The following is an 18,577-nucleotide window of genomic DNA, read 5'->3' on the forward strand; positions in this document are numbered from 1 at the left end:
ATGATTTCTTAGATCTGTGATTCTGTTGATGTAGTATTCACTCTACTGATGCAGATACAGATTGAAACCCTTCTTTGGCTTCTTATCTTGGATAGTTCTTGTGCATATTTTTAACATAAACCCTCTCTAGAGGATCTCCCCAATATAACAAAAGCTTTACTCTTATTGTTTCAATACCTTAAAGGTCCCATTGCCACTGCTGGCTTTCACTCTCATTTATATGATTGACCCCACCACCTCTTTTCTTTCATGTCTTCAGAAATATTTTTAGAACACTTTAATGCTAATTGATACCATAACTCAAAAAAAATTTGTGTTTAATATTTATATCATTGAGAATGATGTGTTGAAGTGACTGTGACTAGGAATGATAAATATCTTTTTGATATGAAAGCATTATTAGAATGCTAATAATGAGGATTAGAAATGAAGGATTTATTTAAATACATGAGATATTTTTGAAATCTGATTTACATAGTAGAATATTCAAAACTACATTCCTTTTCTAAATTGTATAATGCCATGCAAATATATATCTCATTGTTTTTTATGGCACAGAAATATTGCCTTCATCTAAAGAGTTAAAACGCCCAAACTATGCTTTGTGTCATATAAGGATAGTTCTAGACTCAGGTTTAGGTGAATTATTGTCTCTTGGTGATTAATTTTTCAAAAGTAATTAAGACTTTTGTGTTTTTCTTTTAGTATTGTTGTCCAGAAAGGGTAAATAACTTCTTTTGGGGATCTAATAAAACTGAATTTTCAAGTGCAGCAAGTAAAAATAAGATTGCTGATGCTGATAAAGGAAAATTGATTATGTTAGTTAATGACTTTTATTATGGGAAACATGAAGGTGATAACCTACAAGAACAGAAGACTCATACAACCTTTAAATGCTTCAGTTGCCTGAAAATACTTAAAAATAACATCAGGTATGTGAACACTTGTATAACCATTAGAAAAATAGTAATATACTACTACATGACTGTAAGACATTTCTAATTGAAGTCTCTTTTACCAGCATTGTCTCGTGCCATTCTAGACAAGTGGGTTTAACACTTCCTACTAGGTAATAAAAACAGCAACTTTTGCCCCAAAACCCTTTCGTTTTCATGTTCCTGTAGTTCAGGAACTTGGATAACTGAACCAGTCCACTCCACTCTTTTTCCTTAGACACATCATGAAAGGCAAAATCTGCTTTAATTTAGGGAAAACATAATTCCTTTTCCAGTGTTGTCTATCAATCAGTTTTTTCTAGTAACTTTCACAAAGCTTTTTTGTAGCTGTCTTTGGAACTTATTTTCCTTAATTTCATGTAGACTGTCTCTTCGATTTTCCCGCAGAAGTCTTTGATCTTCTTTTTACCCTCAGAATTTTGTAGAGCTTTTGTCATCCAGAGCAGTTTCTCTTTCTGTGAGAGATTTTAAGATAAATATCATATTTAGTTCATCCTTCTTACTAGTCTGCTATAAATTTATTTGTAAAAAGAATAAGGTTTTCTTTTGCTTCTTATAGAACTTTAGCCAGGTTGCTTTGTTTTTCAGACTCTATTCCACTGGGGGGAAAAACACACTACTTTTCAAATAGATGGGGAAACTTAACAAGGTTTCTTAACTTAATAGCCTTATTTCTTCATCTGGACATGGATAGTCATATTAAGGGTAATGACTTGTGATGCTAACTGGAAGAATGATGAGTTATGTAGATTGTTACTATATGATAGTTATTTGATATCAGATATTATAATTTTTATTATTATATATTCCCAGTGTCCCCAGCATGATATCTTGCACAAAGTAGACATTTAAATTGTTGATTAAATTCTAGTGTCAAAGCATAATTAGAATGGCTTTCCTAAATATTTACTTGTGTTCTTATTTTAGAAATTAGTTATAAATAGGATGTTGAAATAATATTTTGCTTAGTCATAGAAAAACAAAATGAAAAGTATGTATTTAGTACAGTGTGGATATGGAAGAAAGAAGGACCCACTAAAGCCTTAATTTGCCTAATTAAACCTACATTTATATTATCAAATTCATAAGTTAAAATGGAGTCAGAATTAACTGATAGAATTTTTTTTAATCTAGAACAAAAAGCAGGACATATGACTTAAAATTTATCAGACTGTAGGTTCTTAAAATAATATTTTATATTTCTACCAAACATTAGAGAGGCATCATTACTTAGTGGCTAGAGGGCCAGTCAGAAAGACTTTGGTTTAAGTATAGCCATAGCCTCTTAGACCTACTGGCTTCATGACCCTGTGGAAGTCATTAGTTACCCCATACAACTGTCTAGGAGTATAAATTGAAGAAGAGTTGCTTATCTGTATTGAGAGAGGGTTTCATCACAGAGAGCTCACTATGCCAATGAACAGAAATTCCTGACTTCCACCCCCTGAATTCCACTTAATAATTTCCTAAAGCACTTACATATCTAATGTCTCAATTTGTTTTTCTCTCTAATTCTGCAAAGTAGGCAGGAATTAATAAGGACTGGATCTATAATTTCACTGGTGAAGAAATTTACTACCAATGCAGCACGTTCTCTGCAGAAGGTTTTAGAGAGTTGCCTAGATTATGGAGAAGTTAAACATTGGAATATTTTGCCAGGAAGTCTTACAGTCAGGCCTAGAACCCAGATTGATCTTCCTGGTTTCCAGGCTGGCTCTAGCCACTTATACCATACTGCCTTTCTAATATTATTAGAACCTGGCTGTTACTATTAATATTCCTTTTTCTCACATGAAGAAACAGAGGTTCCCAGAAGTAAGTGGCTTGCTCAAGGTTGTGTGGCTAGGAGGTGGCAAAGCTAGTCCTAGAACATGGGGGGGAAGGGTTGTGTATGGTTTTTTCTTTTTAATTCAGAAAAGTAGCATGGTTGTAAACCAATGTAAAATACTTAAGATAATCAAATTTTAGCTGTGAAAATCCTTATGAATACTTCATTTTGCACTTTTATTAAGTACCTACTTTATGCTAGGCTATGTTAGATATTGAAGATAAAAAATACAAAGAATGGAGTAATCCCACCTTCTCAAGGATCTTGCATTCTAACAATACAGGCAGTTGTTCCCTTCAAAATTTTGCAGTACTAAACTCTCACATGTGGTACATTTGACCTAACTGGACAGACTATCTAAAATCTAAGACTATGTAATATATAACATATTTCAGAATGTTATTGTGTGATAGGCCACTATTTGCCAGCCGGTGTATTTTTTGAAAACCATACACATGAAGTAGATTTGGAAAACTTCTGAGTCTCAGGTAAGCAGAGAAAGTCAGTTTAATATTTTGGTGTGCCCAAGTGAATTTCGTGAAATTATTTTTTTTTCTGTAAAAATTAAAATGTTTTTCAAAAATACTGAGAGAGTTTTTATGTAAGTCTGAGGTAAATTATCCTCACTATTTATCTAAGCTTTAGGGTATAATAGAAAATCATTTGTTATCACTGTCATTTGATAACTTGATTAGCTTTCCAACACAGTTTTTGGAGATAATTTAATATTTATCTAAGGATACATATATACTACTTGATTACTAATAGTAATTAGCATTCTTCACTGCCTGAAGAATACCTCTGGGACATTATTTATCCTGTACTATACCTCTTCTTCCTTCTCCCCTCCACACTTTAATAAAACCCTGTTTGATGTAGAAATAAATTCAGGGATAAAATTTCCCAGGGACGTTGGTAATTCTACCACTTATTTGTATTGGATCTTATATTTTTCACATCATTTGCACATACATTATGCCATTTGATATCCACACCTGTTAACTGTTTTTATCAGGCCATCAGAGTCGTATTTCTTTGATTGCTGATAACCATAGCTGGAGCTTTCTTTTGAGCCATAGCACAGAAACTTTTTGTAATATGACTTGATCCTATTTTTTCAATTTGCCCCCACTTTTCCATTTTATTACTAACATACCTTAGTAAAAAAAAGGAAAAGCAAATGTATCAAATCAACAGAAAAACTGTGACTAATTTGATTTCTAATATAGGCCTAGCTTGTTTTAGAAGTTAGAGATAGTCTAACCGCTTGTACATTTTCCTTTTGATAACAATTATTTTTAAAAAATCCTTTCCATCTTTGTCCATTCCCTTTAACATAGAAAGATTAGCCTATTTAGTGTTTAATAGACCACAGAAAATGAGAACAATTCCTTTTTACAAAAATTCAGAAGTTTTTAAAAAATATTCATTGTATTTCTTCTTTTATCCCCTCTCAGAGTGCCATCCCTTATGAATAAAGAATTTTTTTAAAAAAGAAAAAACTCAGCAAACCCAATCACTACATTAAAAAAAAAAGATAAAAGAACAATATATGAAATGTTCTTCATCCATGGATCCTCCTACCTCTTTAGAAGTGGCTAGACGGAAGGGTGGGGAGAGGTATAACAGACATTTATTCAGTACTGGCAATCTAAGTATAGTAAATGAAGAACTGCTAGTTGCAAGGAGCTGATATCCTAGCAGGGCAGAAAACAATGTAAGTGCACAAATAATAAACATACAGAGAATAAATACAAACAAACCCAGAGTATTTAAATTTAAGAGACAAGGCGCCTCTAGTTGAGGGGATCAGGAAAGCTTCACTTACAGATTGCTGATTTAGTTGGATTTTGAGGGGAAAGTGGCATTTTGGCTAGTAAGTCAAGTTTTATTTCATAAATCCCAAAAGTGAACACAGGCCTGTTAGCCTTAATGAAAAGTGTGCTGGCTTTGAAATTATCTGGGCTTAAGTTTCAACTCCACCACTTGTTACCTTTATGATCTTGGACAAGTCTCTTTTCTTCATTAGACCTCATTTTCCTCATTAATCAGATAAGGAGATTTGACTCTATAATCTCCAATGCCCGCCCAGCTGTACACAGATGATCCTGTGAACTTTTTTTAAAATTTACTTAGTAAGTTCCTCTTCTGTTTGGTTACCTGTTTTAGACTTCTCTTGATGGTTACTTGTGTAGGCTGGTGCATTAGAAATTCAGTTGTATAGTTTGAAAAAATGACACTATGAGGCCTGCTTTTTCTCTCCAGACATGACTTTAGTCCAAGGTTTCGTGCCTACCATTTGAGTAGCCACCAAAAACAGTCAGGGCTATCTTATTCAGCTTTAATTAAGAAAGCTCAGATACCCATTCCCCTCCCTGGGAGAGCAGTGTCGCAGGAGCTTTGCTTTTTCCTGTCTCCTACTGGTAGGAGGAGTTAAATCCACTGATGTCAACTGTCATGACAACTTGGAGACAGCCAATAGGTAAGAAATTATTTTATACGGATATGTTTTTCTTACTTTCTTAAAAGGAAGAATTGGCAATTTGTTTACTAGCTAATTTCTCTAAATAAAATTGTTTTATATTATACACAAACATCTGGTTTAAAATAGCACTTATATTTGCAAAGGACTTTAGGCATTAATTACGAAATGTAAGCCTCAGATTTAGTGAACGCTATACTCCCAACACTCTAAAAAGGGGTTTTGCCACTGAGGTGCAAAAAGAGCAGAATGTTACTGCTTTCACTGCTGTTTATCATCCAGATTGATAGCATTATCACATAGTTTCAGAACAGCTCCCTTCAGGGATTCACAGGAATAATTGTTGATAGTTTACATAACCCAAGAATTGTTGTTTTGATTGAATAGTCTTAGTTTCAAGTGTAGAGGGGAAAAAAGCTTCAGTAAGCTGTTTTATTAGGTATTCCCATTTGTATCTAGTCTGTCTGGCTGTGAAGGTCATAGTTCTTTTTCCTAAGATGACTTTTAGGGGAGCTGATATAGCAAAATGTAAAACTGAAAAATGAGTGATGCTTACAAAGGGTACAGTCTGCAAGTTAAAATGAAGATTCTGTGCTAACATTAAACCAGTGTCATTAAATAAAACAAAAGGTTCTTTTAATTGCAGACATTAAAATTGCCTTTACATGTCCTTAGAAACAAAGACATAAGTAAAAATGCTAGTACTTTGTCATTTAAGTAGCTGATATATATTGCATACTGTCAGGACGTTCAGAATGTTTGTTCTTAATGGCTTTATAACTGCTAGTGGTGGGTAGGGTTTCTTTCCTTTCAATATTTTATTTTTTAAATTGTAAACAGTATTTTATTTGTACTAAAAAAGGCTACTGTTTTCTCAGTTTTTTATCCTCTTCACCTTCAGTATAATACATTAAAGATTTTTTAAAAGCATAACTTAAAAATATTGAGTAAAACTTGTAGGTAGTATTTTAAAAACCAAATTAGCCAAATAATAAACAAATTTGTAGATTAAAAAAAATTAACAGGGAAAAAAATAAACTGGTGCTTATGAAAATGATTGAAACCATTAAATAATAAGATATAAAATCAATATCACTTTAATTTTTTTTAGCAGACTGAAATTTAAATAATAATGCAAACACATTTTCAGGAAATAGCCTTACACATTAATACATTAATTTGTGAGGAGTGTTTTTTTTTTAAACTACAATCTTGCACCTATTGAAAATCACTTATAGGTTTATGAACCACATGAAACACCATTTGGAACTTGAGAAACAGAGCAGCGAAAGCTGGGAAAACCACACGACTTGCCAACATTGCTATCGTCAATTTCCCACACCTTTCCAGCTGCAATGTCACATTGAAAGTACACATACCCCCCATGAGTTTTCTAGTAAGTTACATTTTCATTTAAGCACTGTATGTCATTTGGTTTGATATTCTGAAACGGGGAGGCAAAACGAAGCAAGTGTCATTTTAGAAAAATTAGAATATATAACAGAATTGAATTTCAAGGCGTAATTGACTTGGCAGCTTTTTGTTATGAATTATCTATAAGAAAGGGAGTCCTATTTTAGTAAATTCCAGGAAGTGGAAGTTCCCTTACCAGAGCTAGCATGTGTGTCTTTATCTGTGTTTGTGTGTGAGCCTGAACAATTAGCATTGAGGCCAGCTAAATAAGAAAATCCAGGTCTCACAACTTACAGATATTTTAGGTGAATTTAAAAAAAAAGTCATCTGGGGGCAGCTAGATGGTGCAGTGGATAGAGCTCTGGCCTTGGAGTCAGGAAGACATGAGTTCAAATCCAGCCTCAGACATTTGATACTTACTAGCTGTGTGACCCTGGGCAAGTCACTTAACCCCGATTGCCTAAAAAAAAAATGTCATTTGTACCTTTTAGAGGATTAATATGTTATATGTAGAATATTTTTAAAAATGTATTATATCTTCAATATTTTTTTTCTCTTTTAGCTATTTGTAAAATCTGTGAGTTATCATTTGAAACAGAGCAAGTTCTTTTACAACATATGAAGGACAATCATAAACCTGGTGAAATGCCATATTTTTGTCAGGTACATGAAAATTCTGTTACAAATTTATGTATTTCTTAGTTAACATAATTTTCACTGCTTTAGGAAAATATTCAATTATCTGTTAATGGTTGGGCTTATCTCGGTAGAGAGATAAGGTGTTGAAAAGGTGATATCACTAGCATAGCATCTTGTGCATAGTAGATTCTTAATAAAACTTGTTAATTTAGAGATAGGAAATGGCATTGTCATAGGATATCTAAACCAAATGTCAATATCACCTCAAAACTTAAAAGTTTTTTTTGTAGGACAAAGTGATACTAGGTAAAGAGAAGTTGCTTCGTCAAATGCCTAGAATGTAGCTTTCAAATAGAGAAAATAAATAATAGTGAAATTATAGCATTGCTTATATGAAGTCAAGAAGACTGAAAATAGGAAAAGAACAGTTTTGATGAATTTGTGGATGATCCATATATAACAAGTACTAAAGGGAAGCTAGAGTTTTGTGCTATAGTATTCCTAACCTTTTTTTTTTTTAACAACTCACAATGCCCCTTGGCATCGCTCTCAAAAATGGAAAATAGGGTTTTGTTGAATAGTGAGTCTCAGTTTAATGTTATTTTATTATCGTAAGCTGGTTACCCATTTTTGATAATTTGATTTTTAGCTATATGTGAGATATAAATGTTCAAGTTAATTGAGTATTCTTTGTATTTCTAGGTGTGTAATTATAGATCATCATCATTTTCTGATGTAGAAACACATTTTAGAACTTCTCATGAAAATACTAAGAACTTGCTTTGTCCATTTTGCCTCAAAGTTATTAAACTTGCAACACCATACATGCACCATTATATGAAACATCAGGTAAGCTAGTAAACATTCTTTTTTATTAATCTCATCTTGACTAAAATAAAGCTCAGGACAGTGGTCAAAATTGAAGCTTTGTCTAAATAATGAGTTACATGTAGGTAAAATTCCCAGTTAATATGAGTAGTTAACATCCAACTACCATGCAATCCTACCCTCTAGTTATGCTATTAAATGGAAAAGTTTTCTAGGGTTGAATGGAAGGATGGGTCCCCAGACATGGTCTTTATGTATACTGGATATTTGGGAGAAGGGAGGCAGGAGTATAGGAGGTAGAGGAAGGGAGCTGATAATTGACTCAAGGAAGAGGTAGGAGAGACAAACTTCATACAACAGCATACCCGTTCTCCCCTTTCCAATCTCTCATCCTCTCCTCCTCCTCGCCTCCTCTCCTCCCCCTAAGAATGTTGTGGCACTACTAGCCTGGAACATTTTTTCCTGAAGTTAATGGCCAGAGGCCAAAATCCTACCTTCCTTTGGAGTTTGGACTGAATCAGTCACAGCACAGTATCTCTCCCTCCTCATCCCCTTTCCTGCTGAGTCCAACAGAATTTCTGTCTAAATCTTTGGGAATGGTTTCTCAAGACCTACCCACTTCTTCCTTTCTCCACCCATTCTCCCAGCTTTTCAGTTTTGGGGCTCTTGTTTTGAAGGGAAGAGTGGGTAGAAAACAGCAGTTTAGGTTTATTCAGATTAAGCCTTCCTCCAACATTGATCTGTCACTATCAGATGTAGATATTGGGATTTAGGGAGACTGATAAGCTTGAGAATACTGTGTGATATCACTGAAAAAAGAATTTTTACCATTAGTCTAATAGGTTTCATAGGCAATAGCTGGTCACCATGTTCTCCCTAGTAGGTGTTACCCTTGTGTGGGGAGTCCATCCAGTTGTTGGAGTGAAGGAAATCAGCTAGAGGTGTAGAGGTGGTTCATCAGAACAGAAGCAGTTTGTAATTCATGTACTTGGTATCAAGGAGAAAGGACCCTTTATTCCTAGTGAACGAGAAGTATCAGTGGTGGGAAAACTCCTCTTAAATTAGTGGCAGTGTGGCCCAGGGGAGAGAGTACTGGATTTAGCATCAAAGGACCTAGCTTCTAGTCACAAAATAGGAAATGCCACCTTAATTATGTTCTATTAAATCTAAACATTTGTTAACTACTTTTAATGAATCTCTTAGTTTTTGAATATTTACACCATTTTGAATTCAAAGGATGTATAGGATTTCAACAGGGTGAGTGTGTGTGTGTGTGTGTGTGTGTGTGTGTGGTAAGAGGGAAGGCATTCCTTGGTTAGGGAATGTAGTGCATGAAAACAGGTGAGAAAACAGATCATGTTCATAATCTATTTTAAGATCAGTGATATATTATGATTTGAATTTAGCTTTTAAACCCAAGAGTTCTCAACCTAGGGTTCTTTGAGCTTATTTTTGTTTACTTGTTTATTTTGTTACATTTTCATACTACCTCAATATAATTGGTTTCCTTTATGAACCTATGTGTTTCATGTTTTGCTAAAAACATATTCTGAGGAGTCTGTAGGCTTCAACAGAGTGCCCAAGGGTTCTGGGTGTCACACACACACACACACACACACACACACACACACACACACACACACACACACACACACACACACACACACACACACACACACACACACACACACACACACACACACACACACACACACACACACACACACACACACACACACACACACACACACACACACACACACACACACACACACACACACACACACACACACACACGATTAAAAACAGCTGGTTTAGAGGTTGAGATTAGTGTGAAACAAGGCTGGAAAGAAAGATTGGGGCAAGATTTTAAAGGTCTTCAAATGACAGGTTAAGAAGTTTGGAGTTTACGGTAGGGAATCTTTGAACAGTTTTCCCACATAAGGATGGCATAATTAATCTGTGTGTAAGGATGATTAATTTGGCAGCAATGAGAAGGAGAAATACAGGTGGAGGCAATAAGATTTGTTAAGAGGCTATTTTAGTATCCCACTCAGGTGTAAATTCAAATTCAGAGTGGAATAAAATGTTTATGGGATCACAGGTATAAGATTGAAGGAGCTTCTGGGAGGTAAGATGGTCTGGTACAACATTCTCATTTTACAGATGGAAAGGAGGCACAGAGAGGTTGAAGTGATTTCTTTTCCAGAATGATAGAGCTAAGAAGTTGCAGTAGGAATTGAAACTTAGATCTTCTGGATCTAAATCAAATGCTTATGATGAAAACATCATAGCCATGGTACAGTGTCAGTAAGAGCTTTATAGGTCTTAACAAATAATTGAATGTGGAAGTAAAGAAGCAAGAGTAAAAGGCAATTGGGAAAGTCAGACAAGAAACAAAATTAGTTTGGTTCAGATGTACTTTAATAAGAGAATTAATGAGTGAAATTAAGAATACTGAGTTATAGCTTTTGAAAATTTGGAATTTGTATGAATGTATCACCCTCTAAAGCTCTATTTTGTTAAGGTAGTTCCCATAAATACATAAATTTCACTGTTGTTAATGCCTTTTAAAATTTATTTTATTGATATATAAAATTAGATTGGATAAAATTGTGAACATAATTTAGTTTTTTGCAGTAAAAATGTGCCATCCCTCCTAGTGCACGTTACATATCAAAAAAGCCTGTTTAGTTATAGATAAGCATCAGTTTCACTTTCATAATTTTTTCTCACAAAAATTTAATGTATGCCTTCAGTGTCTTTAATCCATATGAAAGTATTTTAAATGAGTACTAAGTTTAGGTTGTCAAATCTCTACAGTTCATTGATGCTATTTGTAAGGACTTATAAAAAAAGAACATTTACAAACTATATAAGATTTAAGAATTCCATTCAGATTACTTTGAAATTAAGTCATTTAGGGCATTTTCCAGTCATGAGAGTCCTGATTAGAGATTTTTTATTTCTTACCCTTTAAAAAAATAGAAAAAAGGAATATATCGTTGTACAAAGTGCCGACTACAATTTTTGACTTGCAAAGAGAAAATGGATCATAAGACTCAACATCGAACATTTAAGAAACCTAAACAATTGGAAGGATTGCCTCCTGGAACAAAAGTAAGTTTTAAATAAAATACAAGCTTTTGCAATTGGATGTGAGCTCCTTGAGAACATGGAATTGTTTGATTTTTGTCTTTGTATCATGCATACTTCTATGGTTTTTATGAAATTAATATATCATGAAAGGTAGTATGGCATAGTGAGTTAAAAGCTCAGAAATTCAGGAAATCCTAGGTACACAGCCCACTATTGACACATATACTGGCTGTGTGACCCTACAAAGGGTTCTTTAATCTCTTAGTGCCACAGTAAATTCTCCAAGGCTCAGATGCAGAGAAGATACATACATTTCAGTATTGGTAGAGTTTTCTTACCAGAAATTTCTTACGTGAATGAAGTCACAGATTTATTCAAATCTACACAAGCATTAGGAGTGTTCTTGATGAAAGTATTGTAAGGGAATAGGCAAGCTTTCACAAATGACGTTACATAGTGGACTACAACTTTCTTATAATTTCTGGAAGATATAAAGAAACGTCTCATTGTTTGCTGATATATTCAGGAGAGCAAAACACCATTTTAAAGGCCTTTCTGCAACAAGGTTTCTTCCATGTTCTTATCAAAATTATACAAAATTCCTTAAAAAATGTAAAACCAAAGGTTACTTTGTTCAGACTCTATGATCCTTAATATAAAGATATGTGGTTTCTTTCCTCATCCTTTTTATGTTTCTGCTTCTAAACTAATATTAGTATTTATTCATGATTTTGAACACTAAGGTAAAATTGATATTGAAAGAGTATGGATTTGTATAGTACAAGTGAAAGGTCTATTTTCTGTTTTTCACTTATTGGATTTGATACTTTCAATGTGCTGGATATTCATTTGCTTTGATATTTTAAGAATGATTGTGTTAATGTTGATAACAATACTTAAAAATTTTGAAACACATCAGTAGCCTTTATGTTTCTAGGTCACTATCAGAGCTTCAGTTGGACCTCTTCAGGCAGGAGCATCGACTGCACCTTCTATTAGTGCAAGCACTTCTACCCTTCAGCTGTCTCCTCCAAGGACTAAAAATACAACCGCAAAAAGTACAGCTGCAAAAAACACCACTGCAAAAAGTACCACTGCAAAGAATACTACAAGAACTACTGCAACGAAATCCAAATCCAAATCAAAAACGTATCATGTGCAAAAGAAGCCAGGCCCTGGGGGCACAAAAAGAAATAAAGTCAATACAGCATTGCGGAATTTAAGGTAACATCTTTTATTAAGTCATCTCCAAAAATGTTTTGATCTTGCATATGAAGATTTAATTCTGTGTTTCTTTTTCAAATTCACCCTGTTTTGATAGACCTCTCTAGGACACTGCCTGACCGCTTTATTTGGCATGAAGAACAAGCAGATAATAAAAAGGTGCTCCTTTCACTGCTGTGCACTACTGGAATTGTTCTGTTTAATCTATAATTTCCATATTTTAGTACTAAACTTATCTTACCCTGCTTGATTCTCAACTGGTTAATCTTATTGCCTCCCTGCTTATTCATATAAGAAGCATTAACTGATATTGCAAGTCCAGGTGATATGGTCACTCATACTTTTCAATTTTATACCTGTTAGATTTTTGTAGTTTTACTGGATCCTTATTCCAAAGCATATCACTAAAACAGAAGTCTCTGGTCTCTGTATAAAAATGTTCATTTGAGTATTTTGGCTTAAAGAATTAAAATATTAATATGAGCCCCCTACTGTTTTAGTTTTAAAATGTTATTTTCATTTTGTTGTTGTTGTTGTTGTTTTATGTTCCCATAAGGTATCGTCGGGGAGTTCACAAGTGCATTGAGTGTTATTCGGAAATAAAAGATTTTGCAAACCATTTTCCTACATATGTCCACTGTAGTTTATGCAGATACAACACTAGCTGTAGTAAAGCCTATGTAAATCACATGATGAGGTAAGATGAGTTGATATTTGTAAATTGTTAGTTAACACTGAACTTGAGTAGGTTTATTTTCTGAAAACAATTATGTTTATTATTCCTTCTGTGGTAAAAGTCATGTTACCTGTTGATCGAGAAACTTATAAAAGCCATAGTGTCCCCCAATATAATCTTCAGTCTAGTAACCATTCAAATGAGAATCGACTGTTAAGAGCAGTCAGATTAGAGGAGGCTAGTATAGAGCCAAAATATTGTTATTTTTTGTTCTTCTTGGATTTGGTTGGAAGAAAATTGACTTAGGACTCATGGTAGTGACTGTAATGTGATAATGTTGACTTCTCTGTTTTGAATAAAGTCAAACATCTCCCATCATTTTTGAAGGCAAGTCAGTTACGCAAACAGTGCTACATTCACTTAAAATATTTTTGGAATTGCTTTTGGATCCAGGTTTGGAATTGCTTTTGGATCCTTTACTTCATTCTTCTCAGCGTTGTCAGTGGGCTATTTCATCCTTTGAAGGTAGATTTGGTTTTGGGGGAACATCTAGAATTAATTCAAGTCCATTGATACAGTCGAGTTGTCAGCTTTGGATAATACTGTTTTTGACAAAAAATGAATAACAATGCATTTTCCAGTGGCTCATGAGCTTGCCTTGATACCAGCTCCTCCCTTTTATTGTCATTACTTACTGGAATCCAAGATACTGTTTCACCCTCCTGACTGACAAGCATCTACCTGCAGATCTTCTGTCTGTCTGTTCTTTGCCGTCACCTTTAGGACTTCCAGCACATCGGTATTGTTGACCAGTCAAACAGCTCTGCCTTTGAAAATTATTTGACATCTACTTTTATTGACTTTTATCTAGATTCCACCTACCCTTCAGGTTTTTACCTTAGACCTTTGTCATGTTGAGTGGTGTCACATTCAAAAGAACTTAAACTCTGAACTTTTTCTTACCCAACCTCACACTACACTGTCTTCTTTTTTCTCCTTGTTCATCAGACATCTTTGAAGTTTTACTTGTAGTTCGACTACCTTGGACTGAGTTTTATCAGTAGTGTCACCCTACCATTTAAGAATCTATCTTTTGTCTTCTTGAATGTCATGCCCACTGTGTCCCTTTCTAATACTAGGGCAAAGGCAAAATCTGCTGTGTCTTTTCTCCATTCCTGTGTATGACTTGCTGAAAATTTCTAGAAAAAGTCACATATTTTATAATAGCCGTCTTACTGGCTTTATTCATTTGATTCAATTCATGCATCATGGTACAGTGGAAAGTGTACTAGATTTGGGGCCAGTGGTCCGAGGTTCCAATCCTGGCCCTGCCACTGCTACCTATAGGACCCTGAACAAGTCCTTCTCTGTCCTTCACGGTTTTCTCAGCTGTACAACTTACAGTGTTTGACTATCTAGTCTAACTAGATAACCTGTAAAGTCCTTTCCAGTTCTAAATCTGTGATCCTTAGCTGGGAGTCCTAGGGGAAAGGGGAGGGGGCTGGAATAAGCATTTATTTAGCACCTAATATGTTCTAAGCACTGTGTGAAACAGGTTTTTTTTTACAATAAATATTTCATTTGATCTTTATAATAGCCCTGCAAGGTAAGTGCTATTATTATCCCTGTTTTTCTGATGAGAAAACTGAGACACAGAGAGGTTAAATGACTTGCCTATGTTTACACAGCCCATAAGTGTCTCAAGGAAGGATTCTAACTCAGATCTTCCTGACTCCAAATCCTGCACTGCCCACTGAATCATGCAGCTGCCTCTCTGTTCCCAGGGGACTCATAATTGAGACACGAAAGATAGTATTTGCCCTCAAAAAGGTTACATTTTGGTTTGGACAAAACTAATGTCTGGAACAATTAAGTACCAAATCATGTAATTGTGATTATGAAGGTCACATGTTTCAAAAAAGGAATAGAACAGTTTGGCAGTTGGAATGTTTGGAAAAGATTTTGTGGAAGAGGTAATAGCTAGAGTGTACATATATTATCTCTTCGTTATCTCTTTTTTATCCTCACAATAATCCTCTGAGGGAGGTATAAGTATTATTATCCTCAATTTACAGATGAGGAAACAAAGGTTATCCAAAGTTACATATAGCCAGAAAGTGTCAGATCTAGGACAGCAAACTCAGGTCTCCTGATGCCAACAGTGCTCTTTCTACTAAAACACAAGGTAGGACATGAGCCAGACATGGAAGGATGAGTAAACATTAGATAAGTGAATGGAAATGTGGAGAATGGTCCAGATGGGAAGAACAACTTAAGCCAATTCGTGGCTCATTGGCATATTCATGAAATAGCTGTGGGACATTGAGGTGACATACTGACTAGGGCAGTAAGTATGCAGGATTAATCAGGACAAATTTGAATACATTTAATGCGTTATGTTATGAAGGTTATTAAAGGATAGGCAGGGGTTTACTTAACAGATTATTAAAAACGATCAGAAGAAAATCATCAGCCTACCAAAAGCCAGCACTAAGTTGTAAGGAAAACTCTTTGACATATTCCTCTCATTCTTCCTGTCAATAAAGGATTGTTTTGAGGCAATTGAACAATGTCCATTGTGTTTCATCTTTGTGGATACTATGTCATTCTAATGCATCTGTAATTGAAGCAGTTTTGTTCTTATTTAATTCTTCCAGGTTTATACATTACATACAGTTGGTGATTAACTAATCTTAGTTACTATTGTTGGCTCCTTGAACTTCCTGTCTTAAAGTGTGGACTACGTAGTATGGCGTGGAAAGAGTACTGGCCTTGGGAGTAAAGGGATTTAAGTTTTAGTTATGTTTCTTACCCAACCAGTTGTATGTGCTTGGAAACATTTGAAATCATTTAGGGAGGAAGAAAGGTGTGTGTGTGGGGGGATGGCCAGAAAGAAAAACTTTTAAGGAACTGTCCCCTCAAAAATTGTAAGGTTAACTAGATTTTACTAGAAGGGTTGGATACCAGCTGTAGTATCCAGCTGCTGCTTTGGAGGATGAGTAAATGAGGTTATATATTTATTTTACTTATTTTTCTCATGCAGTGTTGAGATGAGAAGAATACAACCATTTCTGTATCTCTACAATATTTCTTACATTTTAAGTAGGAGGTTAGGAACTTTTATTTTTAGATTCTGCTGACTGTGTAGCCTCAAGTTATATGAGTTTCAGATTTATACTTCTGGCCTTGGTCCTTCTTCTGACCTCCAGACTTGCTTGTCTTTTATATCACTGGATATTTTCCTACTTTATGTCCCCCGCACACCTCAAATTCAACTCTGTCTAAAATTGAGTTCAGTATTTCCCTCACCTTCTACTACTTAGTGTTTTCTTCATACATTAATGCCAATCTATCACTCATTCAGGCTTTTGAAACTTGGAATTGCATTTTGGTTTTTCCTTGTTCCTTAATCTTCATGTCAGTAAGGTCTTATTCTTCCTCAGCTATTTGCATTCATCTTTTCATTTCTTTTTCTGCTGCCAGTACATTAGTTGAATCCTCATTACTTTCTTCTTGTATTAGTGTAAAACTTTGCTAACTGACTTCCTTGATTTTGGTGTCTTTTAAGCAATTCTCCCTACTGCACACCAGGTAATCTTTAAGTATCATTCTGGTCCTATAGTTCCTATGTTTCAAAATTGTCAGTGATTCCGTATTGCCTTTTGCAGTATTTCCTAAATATCAAATGCCTGAATTGCTTTTCATCTCAGCCCCAGTCATCTTCTATCTCTCACCATCCTCACCTTTGCTTTTTGAATCCCTGATTTCCTTCAAGCATCTTCTGTGTAAAGCCTTTCCTGGTCCTTCCCAGCTGTCAGTGCTTTCTCCTCCAACTTTATTTGCTTTAGGTGAGTTTTGTACATACTTAAATATATGCACAGAATTAGATTTAGAAGTGGAAGTGCCCGTAAAGGCCCCTCATTTTGCAGATAAGGAAACTGAGGATCACAGAAGTTAAGACTTGTCCAAGGTAAGTCACACAACTAGTAAATGGCAGATCTGAGATTTAAACCCAGGTCTCCTCTCTCCAAATCTTGTACATTTTTCACTGCCACATTGCCTCCCATGATGCTTGCACCATTGAAATGTGATCTTCTTAAGGCAGGGGTTGTTTTCCTTTATTTTGCCTAGTAAGTGTTGATTGATTGCTTTTGTCTTTGTATCTCCAGTGCTTTGTGTAATACCTTATCTAGTAGGCACTTAAATGCATGACTGCTTGTTAGTGAAAAAGATCTCTCATCTTCATAGGTGAATCATCAGTCCATCAAGATCCTACTGTGTGTCAGGCACTGTGTTAGGCATTGGCATACAAAGACAGAAATGAAACAGTTCCTCTCCTCAAGGTGCTAACACGCTGTTGGAGGAGATAAGTACATAAAGTATATACAAAATAAAGACAGGTAAATATTTTCACTGGAGAGAACATTAGCAGGGTTCTTAATCAGAAATTTGCCCTCAAACAGAGTGTTGAAGGATGAAAGGGATCCTGAGAAGTGGAGGTGAGAACAGTCTGGGTATGGCAGACAGCCAGTGCAGTATTGTGAGGGTAGAGGTCTCTGAAACAGAGTATTCCTTTCTTTCAATGGGTTGGATGGGGGGAGCAGAGGGGGACAGTAAAAAATTTTTTTTAATACTGTTACCTGATAGTTGATGGCAGTGTATGACATGAAGCGTAGATTCAGCCCCTATGGCTTGCCCGCTTTTAAATATTTACTATCCAGTTTTCTCAGCATTCTTTAGTGAGTAGTGACTTTGTTCCAGTGTCTTTTGAGTGTGGATTAATTGAATACTAACCTTATGTTTATGTTTTTCATTTAACTGTTTTTTAAATTTTGAACACCAAAAAAAGTATTCCATATCTAAAACAAGACCAAAAAATGGATTTTAAGTGAAAGCCATGAATGTCCATGTCACACCACTTGTGTTTTTTTTTTAAATAAATTCTACTTTTCAAAACTTGTCTGTGCTTCCTTCTGAATGAATTTTGTTCTTTTGTGTACATTCTTAAAAATATTTCAGTGGCCCCATTTTTGGCATCAGTATTGCTAAGCCCCTTTCTTCTCCTCTCCTCCAACTGAGAGAAAATGGGGGGAAGGGGAATCTTGTAACAGATAAGCATTGCCAGGCAAAATACACACAGTGGGCACATCCAAAAATGTATGCCTCTACCCTTTGTCCATCACCTGTCAGGAGGGTGGGTATCAGGCTTCATTTCATGTCCTCTGGTGACATGGTTATTCATTGCTTGATTAGCATTCTAATTTACCAAAGTAGTTTTTCTTTACCATGTTGTTATCCTTACATAAACAGTTTTCATGGTTCTGCTCACTTCACCCTGTGCCAATTGTTACTCCTCAGGACTCTCTGAAATTGTCTCTTGTCATTACGTAGAGCACAATATTATGTTCACATACCACAATTTGTTCTGCCAT

General features: G+C 35.1%; 1 protein-coding gene across 11 annotated transcripts in view; it reads left to right on the forward strand.

The window, feature by feature from the left end:
- Nucleotides 1-18,577, forward strand: part of ZNF280D (zinc finger protein 280D) — an 81,939-nt gene that overhangs the window by 35,579 nt on the left and 27,783 nt on the right. For 9 of the 11 annotated variants that reach the window (XR_013485357.1, XR_013485356.1, XM_020981504.2 and 6 more), the window contains 7 exons: nt 706-932; nt 6,505-6,662; nt 7,242-7,342; nt 8,021-8,167; nt 11,135-11,266; nt 12,183-12,469; nt 13,026-13,166. Coding sequence is in view for 9 of the 11 variants with exons in the window: in XM_020981504.2 (XP_020837163.1) it covers nt 706-932; nt 6,505-6,662; nt 7,242-7,342; nt 8,021-8,167; nt 11,135-11,266; nt 12,183-12,469; nt 13,026-13,166 (1,193 nt within the window). In the remaining 2 variants the exon portion in view is untranslated. Of the gene's footprint in view, nt 1-705; nt 933-6,504; nt 6,663-7,241; nt 7,343-8,020; nt 8,168-11,134; nt 11,267-12,182; nt 12,470-12,566; nt 13,167-18,577 lie in introns of those variants that run through there. The other 2 variants (XM_078151246.1, XM_078151244.1) reach the window with 2 other exon arrangements.

This window comes from Phascolarctos cinereus, unplaced genomic scaffold (genome assembly GCF_003287225.1).
Source record: "Phascolarctos cinereus isolate Bilbo 61053 unplaced genomic scaffold, phaCin_HiC Scaffold_3;HRSCAF=262, whole genome shotgun sequence".
NCBI classification, from domain to species: Eukaryota; Metazoa; Chordata; class Mammalia; order Diprotodontia; family Phascolarctidae; genus Phascolarctos; species Phascolarctos cinereus.